This window comes from Pongo abelii, chromosome 1, assembly GCF_028885655.2.
Source record: "Pongo abelii isolate AG06213 chromosome 1, NHGRI_mPonAbe1-v2.0_pri, whole genome shotgun sequence".
NCBI lineage: Eukaryota > Metazoa > Chordata > Mammalia > Primates > Hominidae > Pongo > Pongo abelii.
In genome coordinates this window covers 211,959,765-211,978,996 of record NC_071985.2, presented here as the reverse complement: position 1 = coordinate 211,978,996, position 19,232 = coordinate 211,959,765, and the positions used below count along the sequence as shown (strand labels likewise).

General features: G+C 54.4%; 1 protein-coding gene across 15 annotated transcripts in view; it reads right to left on the bottom strand.

Moving 5' to 3' along the window:
• The window catches only part of RAP1GAP (RAP1 GTPase activating protein), a 73,439-nt gene that overhangs the window by 27,841 nt on the left and 26,366 nt on the right, over positions 1–19,232 (bottom strand). For all 15 annotated transcript variants that reach the window (XR_008615338.1, XR_008615339.1, XR_010139730.1 and 12 more), the window contains 1 exon segment: positions 2,199–2,292. Coding sequence is in view for 5 of the 15 variants with exons in the window: in XM_055078543.2 (XP_054934518.1) it covers positions 2,199–2,292 (94 nt within the window). In the remaining 10 variants the exon portion in view is untranslated.

The following is a 19,232-nucleotide window of genomic DNA, read 5'->3' as shown; positions in this document are numbered from 1 at the left end:
ATATGTAGGTGTGGGTAGGCTGTGTATGTACGTGTGTGCAGGTTTCTGAATCCCCGAGTGGAGAAACCCCTGTAGGGAGGAGGGAAGGAGGGTCCTGGGTAGCTCGATGCCTGTACAAATGTGGGGCCCGAAGGGAGGAGAATGTCCCTTCTGGGTGCCCCGTCCAGCCCTGGGAATGTAATGACGCTGATAAGAGCTCAGCTTCCTAATTTCTACTTTCCAAAGTACTTTCACCCAATTGCAAGCTGGCAAGGCAGGTAGAGAAGAAACTGTCACCTCTGTTTCACAGATGAGGAAACTGAGGCCCAGAGAGGGGCAGGGATTTGCCCACTGGCAGAGGAAGGTTACCTGCCCTTCAGATGGATGCCATCAATGTTATAAATGTGCACAGAGCTAGGGGCACTGGGGGAGGGGAATGGAGAATATGTCACAGGCCTGTGTTCCCTCAGCCCAGCACTGGCTTGCTGGAGACCCCAGATGAATCATTCAGTCTCTCCAGCCCCTGGTTTCCTCTCCTGTCAAAGGAGGATGATCCACAGACTCTTGATTCTGAGGTGGGGGTGGGCTGTCGGGAAGGGAAGGTTCAGAGCCCGCTGTCTGAGCTGTGTTGGCACAAACGGAGGCTTCTAGCCAGACTGGGTGGAAGCCAGGAAGCCCGAGGGGAGGCAGCTTTTCAATAATCCAAGAAGGCCAACCCCAGGCTGTCTAGCACGCAGGGCCCAGGGCTATGGGCTGCTCTCTCTCTCGTCTCCTGATGGGAAGACTGAGGCCCAGGGAGGGGAAGCTGTGGTCCAAGGGCACACAGCCCTTGGTGAGAACCCAGGGCTCCTCCTGAGATGCTCAGGGGAAGAGGGACTGGGAGCTTCATTCATGAACCCAGCTGTCAAGTGAGGGCTGCCATTGAGCCTCTCCCTTCCTGCCAAGCCCCGGATCCACACGCCCCAGTCTTGGGCTGTTGCCCAGACAGAGAAAACAGGAGTCAGTCTCAGGAATCTCCTGCTGCTGCTCCCAGCAGCCCCACGTGGGACCCCCATGGAGGTGGTGGTCCCACACGTGGACACCATTCCTTGGCCATCTGCCCTCCCAGCCTAGGCAAGGTGCCTGGCCTTTATTCCAGGCCAGAGCTCTCGGGGAGGAGCCTGGTGGAGGAGCCTGGTGGATTCTGCTATTTTCTGGCTGTGTGACCTTGGGAAGACCACTTTACTTCTCTGATCTCCTGCATCCTCAACTAGATAATGCCTACTACCCAAGGTTTACTAAAAGGACCAGGTGGCATGATGTCTGTGGGTGTGCTTTAGAAACTGCAAAAAGTACTGCAAAAGTGAGAGCTTATCACCGCTGCATCAGAGAGGCCCTAACACCAGGCCCTCTGGTCAGACAGCTTGCATCCGGTCGTGGCCCCACCACATCCAACCTGAGTGACTTTGGGCAAGTGACTGAACCTCTCTGAGCCTCAATTTTCTCATCTGCAAAATGGGACTGATGATAGTAGCTATCACATAGTTCAAGGATGAGATGAAATACTGCAAATAAAGCATTAAGTACTCACTTAGCACACAGTAAGTCTCAATAAATATTAGAGGTTATTTCTGCTATTTGATGTCCTGCATACGTTGTTCAGTTATCTATTGCTTTACTGGACTGTGGCTCCTTGAGAACAGGATCTGTATCAGATTGGTTTCTGGTCCCTTGGCACCCAGCACAAGGCTTGGCATGAAGCAGGTACTGGGCAAACATTTGATTTTAACGATAATGATAGAGGCTCGTTGACAGGGCTCTTGCTCTGTGCCAGATGCTGTGCCTGGGCCACCCTGTCTGTACTTTGCAGTAATCTTCACAATGACCCTGTGAAGTGGGTCCTCTCATTGCACCTGGTTTACAGATGAGGAGACTGATGGTGACATTGATTGTGGAGATGATGAAGATAGCTGGGGGGTTGGTTTATTCCCAGCTGTTTTGCTTAGATTAGCCGTAAGCCCCTCCCCGCAACAGTCTACAGACCCAGGTTCAACCTTTGTGACTGCACCAGCCTCACCCAGGGATCAGGAGTGGCAACCCCTTAGGAGCTAAACCCCATCAGCATCTGCCTGAACATTTTACCTTTGCGCAAAAGTCATTCTTGGGCCTTTCCCAGCCCTGGGCATGTGTCGGAGGTAGGGGGCAGACCAGGGGCCGTAGGTATGGAGGGGGACACTTACCTTAGGGTAGAGTGAAGGAGTATAGGAGGGAACTAAGTTCACTCGTGACAGGTCTAATGCCTGAGGGAAGTGCTGGTTCTGCCCATCACTCCTCCTGGAAGAGAAAGAGTCTGAGGTCAGGGAGAGCCCCAAGCCAGGAAATTGGGGAACTCTGGGAGAGTCACTCTCAGAGCTGGGGGATGTGAGGGAGGATAGATTTCATTGAGGAGAGGGTCATGGGTTCCCCAAGAGGAGGGAGGGGAGGGGCTTCATGAGCAGGGCTGCCACACAGGCTCTCCTTCCCCGGAGATCAGAGACGTGGACAGAGTCTCTCCCCAAGCTCTCCATTAGGCCTCCAGCCAAGCAGTGACCTACTCTGAAGATGAGTAGACTGAGGCAGGGGCACTGAGGGTTGCTATGGAGGGTGAGCTTTCTGGACTAAGCAGGGTGCCCCCGCCTCTACAATGGACCCCTCCCTGAGCCTCTGGGAGTAGCCGCCTTGGCACTGAGAGGCTGCCAGGGCTACCACTACTATTACGAATGACAGTGACCATAACTGACACTCACTGGGCCTACTACATGCCAGGCCCTGTGCTGAGCCCTCGTTCCAGGCCTGAGGGCATGGCCTCCTCACCACACTGGTATTCCCACTTTAAGGACAGGACCCAGCTGTGCACAGAGGTCACACGGCTGGCCGGCAGCAAAGCTAGCATCTGCGTGAGACCTGCCTTACTCTAAGCCCGGACTCCTTGCCCACACCACACCCTTCCCTGAGGAAAGAAGGCAGGTCTGGCGAGGGTGAAGTCAGCTCCTGTCACCCTAAAAAGCCGCTGAGGCCACCTCTGGGGCAGGGAGAGGAAATGCCCAGTGGTTCCCGGGATCCAGGGGACCTGGGGCTGGGCAAGCAGGCCTGGCTTCCGCTGCTGCCTTGGGCCACCCTGACGTGGCTGCACCTCCTCTCGGGTCCCATCAAGAGAGGCTGGTCCCTCGAGGGTGACTCAGATGATCACTGGTGGCCTACAGCAGGCTTGAGTCAGGCAGAGCTGGGGCTGCCACACCCCAAGAGAGGAAGGACCCAAAAAAGTCTGGCCCAGGAAGAAGACTGAGAAAGCTCTGAGCCTCCCTTCTTCTTTTTTTTTTTTTTTTTTTTGTGATGGAGTTTCGCTCTTGTTCCCCAGGCTGGCTTGCAAATGGCTTGATCTCGGCTCACTGCAACCTCTGCCTCCCGAGTTCGAGCGATTCTCCTGCCTCAGCCTCCTGAATAGCTAGGATTGCAGGCATGCACCACCATGCCTGGCTAATTTTGTATTTTTAGTAGAGACGGGGTTTCTCCATGTTGGTCAGGCTGGTCTCGAACTCCCGACCTCAGGTGATCTGCCCGCCTTGGCCTCCCAAAGTGCTGAGATTACAGGTGTGAGCCACTGCGCCCAGTCTGAGCCTCCCTTCTTAATTCCACTCAGCCCAGCTACTCCAGCAGGAGAAATGGCCCAGAGGAACCATCCACAGCCCCACTTATGCACTAGAGGCCTCTCCACCTTGCAGGAGTGATGCCATCTTACAAGAGGGGTCTGCACTGGGCAGTGCTTGACCCAAAAGGACAGATATGGTGGCAGTGGCATTTCAAGCCTGTGGCATCAGTGTGGGGGAGATAGTCTCAGACACTGACTGGCTAGGTGAGCTTGGGTTAGTGACACAGCCTCTCTCAGCCTCAGTTTCCAAAAACATTCATCACAGAGCCTGGGCAGCTCATGGGAATTCACTCAGTGAAAACTTTCACATCATTTGTTCATGGTAAACTCTGGCTCCCCAAGTTTCACTATTTGTTGAATGACTGAATGAATGAATGAAGGTTGGGAGTCACTGAAGGGTTGTGAGCAAAGGAATGTCCCTATGCACAGGTTCCTGCATATTGCAGGGTACACTGACATGGGGAGAGTCTGGAGTGGGAGGGTGGGGACTAAAGAGAGGTCCATACAAATAGTTACAGGCAGGCTGGGCGTGATGGCTCACGCCTGTAATCCCAGCACTTTGGGAGGCCAAGGCGGGCGGATCACCTGATGTCAGGAGTTCAACACCAGCCTGGCCAACCATGGCCAATATGGTGAAACCCCATCTCTACTAAAAAAAAAAAAAAAAAAAATACAGGCTGGGCGTGGTGGCTCATGCCTGTAATCCCAGCATTTTGGGAGGCCGAGGTGGGCAGATCATGAGGTCAAGAGATCCCGAGAACATCCTGGCCAACATGGTGAAACCCCGTCTCTACTAAAAATACAGAAATTAACTGGGCGTGGTGGTGCGCACCTATAGTCCCAGCTACTCGGGAGGCTGAGGCAGGAGAATCGCTTGAACCCAGGAGGTGGAAGTTGCAGTGAGCTGAGATTGTGCCACTGCACTCCAGCCTGGTGACAGAGCAAGACTCCATCTCAAATAAAAAAATACAAATTTAGCTGGGCGCAGTGGTGGGCACCTATAACCCCAGCTACTTGGGAGGCTGAGGCAGGAGAATCGCTTGAACCTGGGAGGCGGAGGTTGCAGTGAGCTGAAATTGCGCCACTGCTCTCCAGCCTGGTGACAGAGTGAGACTCCATCTCAAATAAAAAAAATACAAAAATTAGCTGGGCACAGTGGTGGGCACCTATAACCCCAGCTACTTGGGAGGCTGAGGCAGGAGAATTGCTTAAACCTGGGAGGCAGAGGTTGCAGTGAGCTGAGATCACACCACTGCACTCCAGCCTGGGCTCCAGAGGGAGACTCCGCCTCAGAAAAAATAAAAAAAAAAAGGGGGGGGGGGAAGGAAGGAAGGGAGGGAGGGTGGCTTCCAGGCAATTCCACTGAGGCTCCCATGGGGACTCTTTGGTGAGACCTACTATGTGACTGGGACTGTGTCAAGCATATACTCTCCCCCAACTACTGTGCAGGAAGGTTGGTGTTATTTCTCTCCATTTTCACAGATGGAGAAGCTGCAGCTCAGAGTGGTGAAGCCACTTCCCCTAGCGAACGGGGGATGGAGCTGGAATTTAAAGTACATGCCCTTGAGGAAGTAGGGATCCTGCAGTGGGGTGGAAGGCAGAGGCTGCCTGGGGGTCTGGAAGTCCTGGGGTAGAAGCCGGGTAAAGCTGGAGTGCTGGGTGTGGCCGTGGCTGCCCAGTGGTGGCTGTTGCTTATGATCAGGCTAGTCCAGTGATGCCCTTCTATCTTCCCTTGGGCTCATATGATAGCCATGCAGCAGTCCCTGACAAACCCCCTTTCAGAACCCTCTCTGCCTCAGTCTCCCCATATGTAGGTGTCCATTTCACTCAGGATTGCTCATGTGGGTGCGGGACCAGAGTGGCCTCTGAAGGCCAGGGTGCTCTGGCTTCCACCTGGGACCCCATCCCAGGGCCCTTGGTTCTCCAGTTCCTGGCTGGCCAGAGTCCTGTCCCCCGAAGGCAACTCCACCTAAAAAGCCACTGCTGAGGCCGTAAGGGGCAAGGGAAGGGAGGGGCTCCAGGATGGGGACAGAGAAGGAAACCGGAGGCTCTGGGCACTGCCTGCCCATCCATCCCCAGACCTGAAGGGGTAGAAGAGGGACAGGAATGACAAAGCCACATCCTACCGGGCGTCTTGCATAATCTAATTTAATCCTCACAGCTCCCCAATGAGGCAGATGTTCAGAAACTTCCTGCTTTCCACACGAAGCTCAGAAAGGTACGTTAACTTGCCCAAGGTCACACAGGCAATGAGGCAGGGCAGGCATTTGGACACAGGTTTGTTGACTTCAGAGCCCAAGATCTGAACTTTATAACATGTATGTCCAATCCTGTGGACCTCCCCACAGAGCCTTACAACTTCCAGCTCAGGAACACGACCCAGCACCTCAAGTCAAGTTGGAAAGGTAATAGTAACAACAGCAACGGCAGACACAGCTGATACAGAGCTTACTATGTGCAGGCTCTGCTCTACTTTATTGTATTAACTCATTTAATTTGCATTTTTCAAAGGAGGGAACTAAGACACAGAGAGGTTAAGGAACTTGTCCAAGGTCACACACAGTAAATGAAGGTCTGAAGATGTGACCTCCCCCAACATCTGGTTGCAGTGCTCTTAACACTACACCACACTGACACTTAGTAAATAGCAGTTGCTCAATAAATACTTTTTTCTTTTTCCTTTTTTTTTTTTTCGAGACAGGATCTTGCTCTTGCTGCCCAGGCTGGTGTGCAGTGGCGTGATCAAAGCTCACTGCAGCCTTAAACTCCTAGGCTCAAGCCATCCTCCCTCCTCAGCCTCCCAAGTTGCTGGGACTACAGGCACCACCACACCCAGCTAATTTTATTAGAGATGAGGTCTCCCTGTGTTACCCAGGCTGGTCTGGAACTTCTGGGCTCAAGCAATCCTCCCACCTCAGCCTCCCAAAGTGCTGCGATCACAGGGATGAACCATTGCCCCTGGCCTTTTGTTATTAAGAAATGGGGTCTTGCTCTGTCACCCAAGCTGGAGTGCAGTGGCATGATCATGGCTCACTGCAGCCTTGAACTGCTGGGCTCAAGTGATCCTTCCCCCTTGGCCTCCTAGTAGCTGGGACTACAGGTGTGTGCTCGGCTAATTAAAAAAATTTTTTTGTTGTTGAGATGGGTGTCTTGCTGTGTTGCCCAGGCTGGTCTGGAACTCCTGGCCTCAAGTGAGCCTCCCACCTTGGCCTACCAAAGCACTAGGATTACAGGCGTAAGCCACTGCACCTGGCCCCAATAAATACTTCTGAAGCAATGAATGAAAGCCTCTTCCCTCCTCACCAGCCCTCTGCCCTTCTCTGCTTCACGTCCTTTCCTGCTCCGCCTTCCTCACCAGCTCACCCATCTCTGCCCCACCTTTCCCAGCACCCCTCCAATCCCCTTCTTCCTCTGGCCTCTGCAGACCACCCACAATGTGGTCATTTCTTCCCACTTCATGAACCTGAACCTCTCTGTCCCTCCCCTTCTCTCTCCTGTCCCACCCGGTCTCCTCCTGGTCTTCTCCGTTCAGTTCACATCATGGAGGTCCCCCTGCTCTCTATCCCCTTCCCCACGTCTCCAAAAACCATCCAACTCCCTGGCCTGGCTCAGCTTAAAATGCTTGCATTCCTCCCGGGCGGCAGCAGCTGCGAGGAGCCCAGAGCATGCTGGGACATGGGGTGCTCTCCCCTCTCCTCCTTCCTCTGCCATGACCGTGGTCACATCTGCGCAGCACCCTGGAGCTTACACTGGCATTGTCTCATTCGAGAGCCATAGCAACTTATGAAAAATCCAGATGAGGCTGTGCACGGTGGCTCACGCCTATAATCCCAGCACTTTGGGAGGCTGAAGAGGGTGGATCACCTGAGGTCAGGAGTTCGAGACCAGCTTGGCCTACATGGCGAAACCCTGTCTCTGCTAAAAATACAAAAATTAGCCGAGAATAGTGCCACACGCCTGTAATTAGCTACTTGGGAGGCTGAGGCAGGAGAATCGCTTGAACCCAGGAGGCAGAGGTTGCAGTGAGCCGAGATCGCGCCATGGCACTCCAGCCTGGGCAACAAGAGCAAAACTCTGTCTCAAAAAAAAAAAAAAAAAAAGAAAAAAAGAAATCCAGATGAGATACCTTTTTTCCAGATGAGAAAACTGAGGCTCAGAGAGGTTCAGTGACAAGCCCCAGGTCGCACACCGGGAAAGGGCAGGGCTGAGGTGTGACTCCAGTCCAGTGTCCCTTCCACAGCGTGCACCCCACTGCCCTCAGCCCAGGCCCTCAGTCCCATCACCTGGCCTCCTGCCCCAGTGACCTCCCATCACGGCCCTGGCTCCTGCAGCCACCGCCAATCGCCTTCCCTGGGCCCAGCTCCAGCTCTGCCCTGTCTGGCCTGGACACCTGCCCGCTGCCTCCTCTGACACATGAAATGGGAGCAGCCAGAGAGGAGGTGACTGGCCCAAGGTCACATGGAAAGCTGGAGCCAACCTGGAGTCTGGGCCAGGCATATTCCGGGGTCACCTTCAGCCCCTGCGTCTGTGTGGCGGCTATCTCTCCCTCTCGGGGAGGGCACCCATCTTTTCCAGGGAAAGGGTGAAGCAGGGGTGTGGGGGAAGGGCCCAGCTCCTGAGTGGGATGGGCCCGGCTGGAAGCTGCTGCTGACAGCTCCCCGGTTTCTTGGCAACTGTCACTGCACCTCCTCCCCCTCCCTTATCTCTGCATAGAGGTAACAATAATAATCGCATCATCGTGAGTGCAGCTCTTTGTACTTTTCAAAAGCCTTCTTTATCTGCTCACTCCTGGGACTCTCACCGGAACTGGAGTGGAGATAAGGCAGTCACTAGGATCCCCAATTCCCAGAAGGGCAAACTGAGGCTTGGAGAGGTGAAAACACGACCTCAAAGTCAGCCAGTAAGGCCTTGGGCAGCAGATCAGGGATAAGAACACAGGCCTTCCACCAGTCCAGGGTGGGCAGATCTCAAGGGAGTTCCACACTCTGCAAAACAGCAGGGTCAGCCTAGGCTCAGCGGTTCATGCCTGTAATCCCAGCACTTTGGTAGGCTGAGGTGGGAGGAACACTTGAAGCCAGGGGTTTGAGACCAGCCTGGGCAGCAAAGTGAGCCCTCATCTTTACAAAAAAATTTAAAAACCAGCCTACTGCAGTGGCTCACACCTATAGTCTCAGGCACTCAGGAGGCTGAGGTGGGAGGATCACTTGAGCCAGAAGTTCCAGGCTACAGTGAGCCATGATGGTGCCACTGCATTCCAGCCCTGGCGACAGAGCAAGACCCCGTCTATACAATGGAAACAGACCAACAAAACATCAGGGTCAGACTCAGGAATGGTTGGGCAGAGGGGGAGACCAAGCACAGGTGGCCAGATGCCTTCCTGGGGTGATTCTCAACTGTTACCCAGCTGGAGGGGTGGTGAGAGGGTCCTGTCTTTTTCTCTCATCTGCAAAATGAGAGATAATGTACCCACCTCATAGAGTTGCTATAAAGTGCTTGTAATTATTATTATTGGCCACTCTCCTGGAGAGCCCAACCCTTTCAGGGCACCAGAAGTGTGGTGGGGCTGTCCTGGGTGGTGGGCTTGGCCCTTTGGCCCCCCGGAGATAGTTGCCCTGGATGGTGGTCTCCCAGTGGGTCCAGCCCCTGCTGACTCCCTCCAGCCTCAACCTCATACCTCCCCTTTCCTGTCCTGCCCCAGCCGCCTGTCCTGGCTCTGTCCTAACCTCCCCAGGCTGCAGGCAGCTTTCCTAACCAGCCACACTGTTCACAGGCACCCCCCCCCCCTCTGCTGGGGGTGCCTTCTCCTGCTTTTCTGCCTAGTGGACCATTGATGCTTTGAAATTCAACTTAACCAGGTGAAACTCTGGTGGCCAGGGCAGGTGGTACAGGACCATCAAGGCAAGAAGGCTGGGACCGGGAGCAGAGGAATGGGGATCTGGACAGGTGACAGTGCCTGGAGCAATAGCAGGAGGAGCCACCCTGAGGACAGCCACCCACTGCACACAGGCTGGGAGACCAGACATGGAAAGAGGGGGTGGTCTGGAAGGGCAGGGGAGGGGTTCAGGGAGCCAATGAACACAGGGCAGAGAAGAATTTGTTGGGGGCAGCAGCCTGGAACAGGGGCCTGAGGGGTTCCAGCCAGTCCAGCACTGGTTATCAGAAGTCAGGAGGGGGAGGCCTGGGTCCAGTTCCCTGGGGTCTTCCTGGTTTCCAGACCAACCTGGTTCTACCAAGTTCTACCACCCATGTGGGGTGGAGGATGAGGACAAGGGCACAGACCTCCCAGTGAGAAGGGGGCTGTGGAGGGCAACCCTGAGAGAGGCTCCTTTGGATGAGGGTTGGGGGGCTGCCAGAGCTGGGTCTCCTAGCCCTGGGCATCGGGTCTGAGGGGACTCGAATCTCCTGAAACCAGAACCAAGTGGCTGCCCCAGAACTGCTCCCTCCCAGGGGGGTCCACAGAGGCCCATTGTTTTCTGAGCTCAACCGGCCGGCACTGCCCTCCCCTTGGCTTGCCCCTGTCCCTGCCAAGGTGCCAGGGAAGGTGGCCGGGGCAGCCAGTTGAGCAGGTTTCAAAAGCTAGGTCTGGAGAGGCTGGCCCCCTCTTCTCCAGCCCACCGGGAGCCTAAGCAGACAGGCACAGGCACGGGAGGCTCCTGCGTCCCCTTTCCCTGGGCACCGTTGACCTCTCCCAGGACTCTAGAGGGAGCGTGGGGATGGGGTAGGGGAGGGGCAGGGGGACTGTTTGCCTTGCAGGCACTGTGATGTCATTCAATCCTTATGGAAACAACCCTGACCTCAGGGTGCTATCTTCACCCATTTCAGAGATAAGGAGGCAAAGGCTTAGTGAGGTTTATGATGGGCCAAGGGCCTCAACAGCTACCAAGTGACAGAGCTGGCAGGGTCCCTCTGGGGGTATGGGTGGGAGACTCAGGCCCCAAGCTGGGCAGAGGGATGGGCAGGAAGGTGGCACATGGGGCCGCCACCCTCGCCCCATGCTGGCTGCATGCCGAGACACCCGGATCCCGGAGCTGGGCCAGGCAGAGGCCTCCTGAACAAATAACAGGTTGGCAGCCTAGAGAGGTGGTCACGGGACTGGTCCCTGCCCAGGGCACAGCACCTGGGAACCAGGCCACCCATTTACCTGCTGTCTATCCAGCATCTGTCTCCCTTGCTCAGGTGGCCCGAGCCCCACTGTGGCCAAAAGCTGACCCTTCCCACCCCCGCGTGGACTTCAGTGTGGACTGACTTCTCCCCTGCACTGGGGTAAGGAGGAGGAGTGACTCTGAGATGACCCGGCCACAGGGCCTCTTCCTGCTGGGCAACAACATCATCTGCTTCCCCAGCCTGGTGCTTTCCAGTTTACAAACTGCTTTTGCCATCAACATTCTCAACAGCCTCCTGAGGAACACAGAGCAGTAACGTTATCTCCATTCTGCCTGGAAGAAAACTGGAGCCTGGATGGAGATCGTGACTTCCAAGCTTCCAACCCGAAGCTCAGCCCCAGCTGCTCTGCCCCTTGCCCACGTCCACGCAGGACACAGCTCCCACTGATGGGCAAGGCTAGGCCAGGGTGACCTTCCCAGCACCCGTCAGCCCATACACGGTATTACAGCCGCCTACGCTTTCTGTCTCTCCTCACTCCCTACATTGACCTCATTGTCCCTCCCCAGCCTCCGAAGCTCAGGGGGTCTCCCTTCTCTGAGCTCCAGGCATTCCTTCACTCACTCACCCACTCGGTCATCCACCCACTCCCCCATCTACCCTTCATTCCTCTGCTCAGTCATTCATTTAGAACACATGTCCTGAGGTCTGCTCTGGACCGGACAACGGTGCTGGGTGCTGGGATCAGAGTGGGGTGAACCAGCCCTCCCCAGTCTCAAAGCAGAGCCCCAGAGATATCTGCCTGGACTGTTCCTGAGGCGCCTCTGGCTTCACTGCCTAGACAGTGAGTCCCCCAGCGCTGAGGCCTTGCTGAGTCCTTCCCTCCCACTCTGCACCAGCCCTAGCTGGGGCTGGGGTTGCTGCCTCATAGGCTCCAGGCCAGTCTGGTGAGCAGAAGTCCCTGCCTCTCACAACTCCCCAGGCAGGGTGACCACCCAGGCCAAGGCGAAACCCCTGCGGGGATAAACAAGGTCACCATCTCCTAACCAAAGGTGGCATGGAGAAGCCCTAGCTCTGCCCCAGATCACAGTGTGTGCAGGATTAAGTCACCATAACCTCTCCAAGCCTCAGTTTCTCTACTAAAAATTGGGTCTCAGGCCGGCTCTCCCATCCTACAGAGGGCAAATGGGAGGATGAGAAACTGGAAACTGAGTCCACCAAGGATTGGTTGGAAGCAGAACCCTGGAGGAGGGCTTTCCCAGTGGAGAGGACCTTAGACTCTTCTAAGTCGCTTCTCTTCTCTGAGCCTCAGTTTCCTCAGCTACAAAATGGGAGAGTAACACGAACTTTGCAGGGTTGTTGTGTGGAATAAATTAGGTATTATATGGACAACCTGACTAGCCTAGAGCTGAGGACACAGTAGGTGCTCAATAAATTACAGGCTCCTGCCTGGAGAGGCAGTGTGGTGTCAGTGTGGGCTCTGGAGCAGGATCCTTGAGTGCGAATCCTAACTCTGCCACATAACAGCTGTGTGACCTTGGACAAGTTACTTAACCACTATGAACCTCAGCTTCCTCATCTATAAAATGGGGATAGCAGTGCTGACCTCTGAGGGTTAAATGAGTTCACTGGTGTAAAGTGCTTAACATTCACCATGAGCATTTCTTGGCCTTCCCTTCTCTTCCTTCCTTTCTTCCTTCCTCTGTAGGTGCCTGAGGACTGAGACAGGACTCCTAGGTGGAAGTTGTGAGAAGGTAGAAATGATGGGACAAACACAGCTGCCCAAGAGTAAAGCAACCTAGGCAGGGCACGGTGGCTCATGCCTATAGTCCCAGCACTCTGGGAGGCCGAGGCAGGCGGATCACCTGAGGTCGGGAGTTTGAGACCAGCCTGACCAACATGGAGAAACCCCGCCTCTACTAAAAATACAAAAATTAGCCAGGTGTGGTGGCACACGCCTGTAATCCCAGCTACCCGGGAGGCTGAGGCAGGAGAATCTCTTGAACCCAGGAGACGGAGGTTGCAGTGAGCCGAGATCATGCCATTGCATTCCAGCCTGGGCAACAAGAGCAAAATTCCATCTCAAATAGAAAGAAAGAAAGAGAGAGAGAGAGAGAGAAAGGAAGACGAAGAAGAAGGAGGAGGAGGAGGAGGGAAAAGGAAGGAAGGAAAGAAGGAAGGAAGGAAGGGAGAGAGGGAGGGAGGAAGGGAAAGCAACCTGAACAACATGCCATGTAAGGTACTGAGTTCTGCATCAAGCAAAGGCAGAGTGAGCTTCTCAGAGGTGCAGCCAGGGAGATCTGAAGGTGTGGGAACGGGAAGAGCGGTGGGGGGTTTGACTAGAGGACCTCAAGGCGCCTCCCACATTTGAAATTCTTTTTTTTTCTTTTTGTTTTTGGTGGTCGGTGGGGACAGGGTCTCACTTTGTCGCCCAGGGTGGAGTGCAGTGGTGAGATCTCAGCTCATTCCAACTTCTGCCTCCTGGGCCCCAGCGAGCCTCCCACCTCAGCCTCGCAAGTAGCTGGGACCACAGGTGCATGCCATCACATCTGGCTAACTTTTTTTTTGTAGAGACAGGGTTTCACCATGTTTCCCAGGCTGGTCTGAACTCCTGGATCCAAGTGATCCACCCGCCTCTGCCTCCCAAAGTGCTGGAATTACAAGAGTGAGCCACTGCACCCAGCCCCACATCTGGAATTCTTTGCCTCTTGATGACTCTAGGATCCCTGTGACTGAGGGCAGAGGCAATGGATGTTAAAATGTGCATAATTTTTGGTCCAGCAACCCCATTTCTAGGCATTTATTCTCCAGAAATATAACACAAATGCATAAAGATATACGAACAAAAAACAGTCATGAAGCAGGGTTTGCAACCACAAACATCTGGACGCCACTTCAATGTCCATTACAAGGAGATTAGTTAAATAGATCAAACCATGGAATACTATACAGCAATGACAAAGAAGGTCTTTAGTCTTGATGGAAAAGGGGGTTTGAGGCATATTGTTAAGTGAATAAAGCAGGCTGCACACAACAAAAATCTCATTTGTAAAAATTTAAAATTACATGTCAAAGTTTACATGGCTGGCCGGGAGTGGTGGTTCATGCCTGTAATCCTAGCACTTGGGGAGGCCAAAGCAAGCGGATCTCTTGAAGCCAGGAGTTCAAGACCATCCTGGGCAACATAGCAAAACCCCATCTCTACCAAAAAAAAAAAAAAAAAAAAACCCACAAAAATTAGCCGGGTATGGTGGTGCATGCCTGTAGTCCCAGCTACTCAGGATGCTGAGGTGGGAAGACTAATTGAGCCTGAAAGGTTGAGGCTGCAGTGGGCCAACACTGCACCTCTGTACTTCAGCCTGAGTAACAGAGCAAGACCCAATTTAAAAAAAAAAAAAAAAAAAAGACCGGGCGTGGTGGCTCACACCTATAATCTCAGCACTTTGGGAGGCCAAGTCAGGTGGATCACTTGAGGTCAGGAGTTTCAGACCAGCCTTACCAACATGGTGAAACCCCATCTCTATTAAAAATACAAAATTAGCCAGACACGCTTGTAATCTCAGCTACTCAAGAGGCTGAGGCAGGAGAATCGCTTGAACCCAGGAGGCAGACATTGCAGTGAACCAAGATTGCACCACTGCACTCCAGCCTGGGCGACAGAGCAAGACTCTGTCTCAAAAAAAAAAAAAGAGAGAAAAGGGGCTTGCTGCATATGGGACCCTGAGGCCCAAAAGCCCTCAGAATTTTGAGTGGGATGAAGCCCAGTTGGGCTGTGTCTGTCTGTCCGTCCTCTCTCTCTTTAAACAAAAACAAAAGCAAAAAGAAAGATTACATGGCTTATCTCTGAGAAGCAGGACCACTAGGAACTTCTGCCTTCTGTGGCAAATACTTTTCTGCACGGTTTGGATGTTTATAATGAACACTTAGTATTTGTGTAATCAGAAAAAAATTAAAGATTTTAGAGAGCTGAGCACTCACTATGACTCAGCTCCCTGAGCACCTGACTGCTTTACCCTTTTCCATCACCTTGAGAGGGAGGTATGACTCACCCCTTATTCCAAGGGGGAGAAGCTGACACGAAAAGAGACTAAACACCATGACCAATGTCCCCGAGCCAGGCGTCACAGAGCTGGGTTGCACCCCCATTCTGGCTGGCTCCCAAGCCCACACTCTTTCCCCTACATTAGGCATTAGACAACCTGCTCTGAGGGTCAGGGAAGAGCAGAGGCAGGACACAATCGGCCCAGGCAGCTGGGCCCAGGGATGTGCCCTGGGACTTCAGCTGTCACGTCCTGCAAGCCAGGCCAGCCGGGTTAGCATGTGTGGGGACAGAGCTGTCTACCTCATTTGTAAATGCAAATGTAGGCTCTGCTCCTAGCGCGGGCTCCACGCCCTGAGCTGCCCCAGGCTGGCAGGTGCCCAGCCCCACCCCTGGCACTACCCCCAGAAGCCTCAGGGTCACCAGGCAGGTGGGCACGTGCTAGCCCAGGCCCTTCCCTGGAGCTCTAAATAATTGTCTGTGTTGATCAACCTGTTTGTGGATGGATTTGGCATTGAAGGTCACTTGTCACCTTCTCAGTGACAGCCTGGAAAGGTGACAATCACACCTGAGTGTGTCTGAGTCTGGATGGGCCAGAGAACAAGACCTGGAAGTCAGACGGACCTGAGTTCAAATCCTGCCTGTGCCAAGCTCTAGCTGTGTGGCCTAGGGAGAGTCCCTTCACCTCTCTGAGCCTCTGTTTCCTCGGCTATAAAATGGTGTTGAGAATTTCTCCCTGCAGGGCTGCTGAGAGCATTAAATGAGAGAACACATGTGAAAGTACGCCCTAAGCTAGAAGCCACCTTGCACGTGTAGAGGAGAGTTATGACTCTACACTCGTGTGGGGGCGGGTGGGGGGCACGGGCACATCTGTGTGGATGTGGAGTGAGCAAGGATCCACCCTGGCTGGACCAGAGGGCCCTGCCTCACAGACTTAGCCGGTGGGCGGGGCAGCGTCTGACACTTTTCCTGGGAGTCGGCACCGGGTGTTCCGCAGCTCTGCCTGGTGGTGCGAGAGGGTGTGTGTGACTCTGTGGGTGAGAATGGAGATGGGAGGCCCCGGCAGGAGCGTGAATGGGTGTGGGAGGGAAAGCGCTTGTGTCGCATGTTTGGATCTGATCACACCACCCACCTGCCTAGGAGGCCCCAATGGCTTCCCACTGCGAGCAGGATCCAGACGCCTGCCTCACGTGGCCCACGAGGCTCTGCGTGTCTGCTCCCCACCCCCGGCCCCCCTCCCGCCCGCCCACTGTCTCTGGCCTCATCCAGGGCCTCTTTCCTCCTTCCACAGACTCCTTTCCGTTCCTCAAACCCGAGGTGCTCCTTCCCACCTCCAGGCCACTGCACACGCTGTGTCCCCTGCCTGTTACCCCCTTCCCGTCCGCCTGGATCACATTTCAAGTGCTATGTCTGTATTCAGTCTTCCAGAGCCCCCTCCCCAGACCAGGAGAAGCTGCTCCCAACCTGGCCAGCTTTCCCAGAAGCCTGTCTTGGGCCTTCATGGATTTATTTACCTGTTGCATTTGCACATTTCTTGGTGTGATTATTAAGCCACTGTCAGTCTCTCCTGCCAGAAATGGGGTTTCTTCAGGTCATGCCTGGGTCTGTTTGGGTCTGATCTGCTGCATGAATGAATGTGTAGGTCTGTGCCTCTATGTTCATGATGAAGCTGTCTGTACGAGGGTCAAGTCTATGAGTGTGAGTAGGGAAATATGTGTGTGTGTACATGTAATGGGTCATCTCAAAGAACCTTTCCTCGGCCTGCAGGCAGGTGGGCTGGGAAAGGCCAAGGCAACCTGGGGCCAGTGCCCAGGCTGGCTGGGGTGAGGGAGAACAAGCACCAGTTCCCTTGCCCCTGACTAAAATAGGTCCAGGGTCTTTGCGCCAGGTAGGTCCAGTCAGGTGGGCTCCAGGCTGGAGGCCTGGCTCTGCCCTGCAGTGAGCTCCACCCCTGCCTGCTCCTACAGGTTGGAGCCCAGCCTCCTGCCTGCACAGCCCAGCTCACTTGAGACTCAAGCCAAGCCTGGTCTTCCATGGCTGCCCACACTCCCCACCACCCCACAGGGCCTGCCTTGTGGGCAGCAGTTATTTTGTGTGTGTGTGTGGGATGGAGTCTTGCTCTGTCGGCCAGGCTGGAGTGCAGTGGTATGATCTCGGCTCATGGCAATCTCCACCTCCTGGGTTCAAGCGATTCTCCTGCCTCAGTCTCCTGCGTAGCTGGCATCACAGGCGTGCACCACCACGCCCAGCTAATTTTTTTTTTTTTTTTTGTATTTTCAGTAGAGATAGGGTTTCACCATGTTGGCCAGGCTGGTCTCAAACTCCTGACTTCAGGTGATCCACCCGCCTCGGCCTCCCCAGAGTGCTAGGATTACAGGCATGAGCCACAACACCTGACTGGGGAGCAGTTCCTGATCTGAAAGAAGTGGGCTTCCAGACTCTCTGCCTTCTCAGCCACCTCCACCTGCTGCCAGGAGATGATCTGGAATGTTCCAGCTTTGGGGCGGGGGAAGGAGTCCTATTCCTGCCCCCAATCCTTTACACTTTCTCTGCCCTCTGCCTGGACTACCCTTCCCACAGCCAGCTCCTTCCTGTTCAGGCCTCAGAGAGGCCCCTCCCTGATACCCTTGGCAAAGCCAGGCCTTGCACCCACCCATCTGTACTACACATTACCCATCTGAAGCTACCTTAGCTATCTGTCTCCTGCACTGGAGGATAACGTGCGTGAAGCAGGGACTGTGTCTGTCAGGTTCACTGCTGCATCCCCAGTTCTTAGACTAGTACCTGGCATGTGGTAGGAACTCCATAAGTATTTGTTGAATTAACGAATGGCTAATGGAAGCCTTGAAAGATCCCATGAGGTGAACATTGCCCGTTTGCAGGCATGGAAACTGAGGTTCAGAGAGGTTAAGTCTCTAGCCCAATGTCACACAGCAAACAGCTGGACCAGGTCAAACTTAGGGACAAGCTAACTCCACTAGAACCCCAGCACATCAGGGTGTATCACAGCCAACCTTCCCATTTCATAGGTATGAAAATGAGCCTCTGAGAGGGAGGGTGATGTTTCTCTAGGTCACTCGGGTCCGAGGCACGTGTTTCTTCCCTCCTGCAGCATGTGGTCAGAAACAGCTGCATTGTTACACTGGCTGGCCCTTTAAAAGCACCTCCTCGCTGCCCCTCACTCACCGTGAGGCAGGGGCCATGAACACCCCCACTGCACAAAGGAACGAGCCCAAGGCTCAGCAAGGTGAGGGACTCCTCAAGGTCACTACCCAGGACCTGGCACCACGCCCATCAGACTCCAAAGCCAGTGTTCTCAGGGCCAGTGCCTAAGGCTAGTGCCCATGGCTGGGGTGTACAGTCACGTGTAGGGAGGCAGGTCACCCCCTGGCAGGCAGCAAGCTTCCAGAGGACAGAGTCTACACACCAAGCGCAATTCCGTTCCCATTGCGGGTGCAGCAGGTAACCATGACCACAATGATGGCAGTAACCGCAATAGCTGGCATCGATGGAGTATGTGCTCTGTGCCAGGCCCTGGTTTCAGGCCTTGGCACACATTATCTCATTTAATCCCCACACCAATCTTCCAGGTAGTACTTTTATTGCCCTCATTTTACAGGTGAGGAAACTGAGATCCAGAGAAGTCACCCAGCCAGCTGGTGGCCGAGGCAGCATCTGCAGTCCCAGCCCAGACTCTGGCTCCAGGGCTTCCACAGCCCTGCACTAAGAGCACAGTCAGGGCCTCCCTGAGCTGCGGACTGACTCAGTCTCACACAGCAGCTCCTTGGAGCAGGGAGGAGGATGGGCGACTGGCACCCTAGCAGGCCTCTTCCCATGGTGGCTGGGGGGTTCAGAGCCTTCCAGCATAGCCCACAGAAGTCCCAGCAGGGCCTGTAGGGACATGATCTGGTGGCTGTCTCTCTTCCCTTCACCTGTCAGGCCCAACTCAGTCTTGAATCCAGCATGTGCCACCACACACTTTTCTCCTCCACATTGCTGACCTGCCACCTCCTGTCCCTGGAATATTCTCGTACAGTGCACCTCCCTTCCCCACTACACACACACACACACACACACACACACACACACACACACACACACACACACACACACACACACACACACACACACACACACACACACACACACACACACACACACACACACGCTGCCACTTGGCCCACTTCGACTTTTGAATCACCTCCTCCAGGAAGCCTTCCTTGATTCCCAGATGTGGGCAGGAGTCCCTTCTCTGAGATCTCAGCAACCCTCACATCTCCCTAGTCAGCACATGTCATTCCCATCAAACCACCTCTTTCCTTATGACCCTCTCTAGACTCTGAACCCAGAAGAAGTGGCCTCATCTATTTTCTCCACCACCATGTCCCCAGCGCCCAGCAGAGGGTTTGGCCCTAGCAGGGTGTCCCTACACTAAATGCTTGTTGA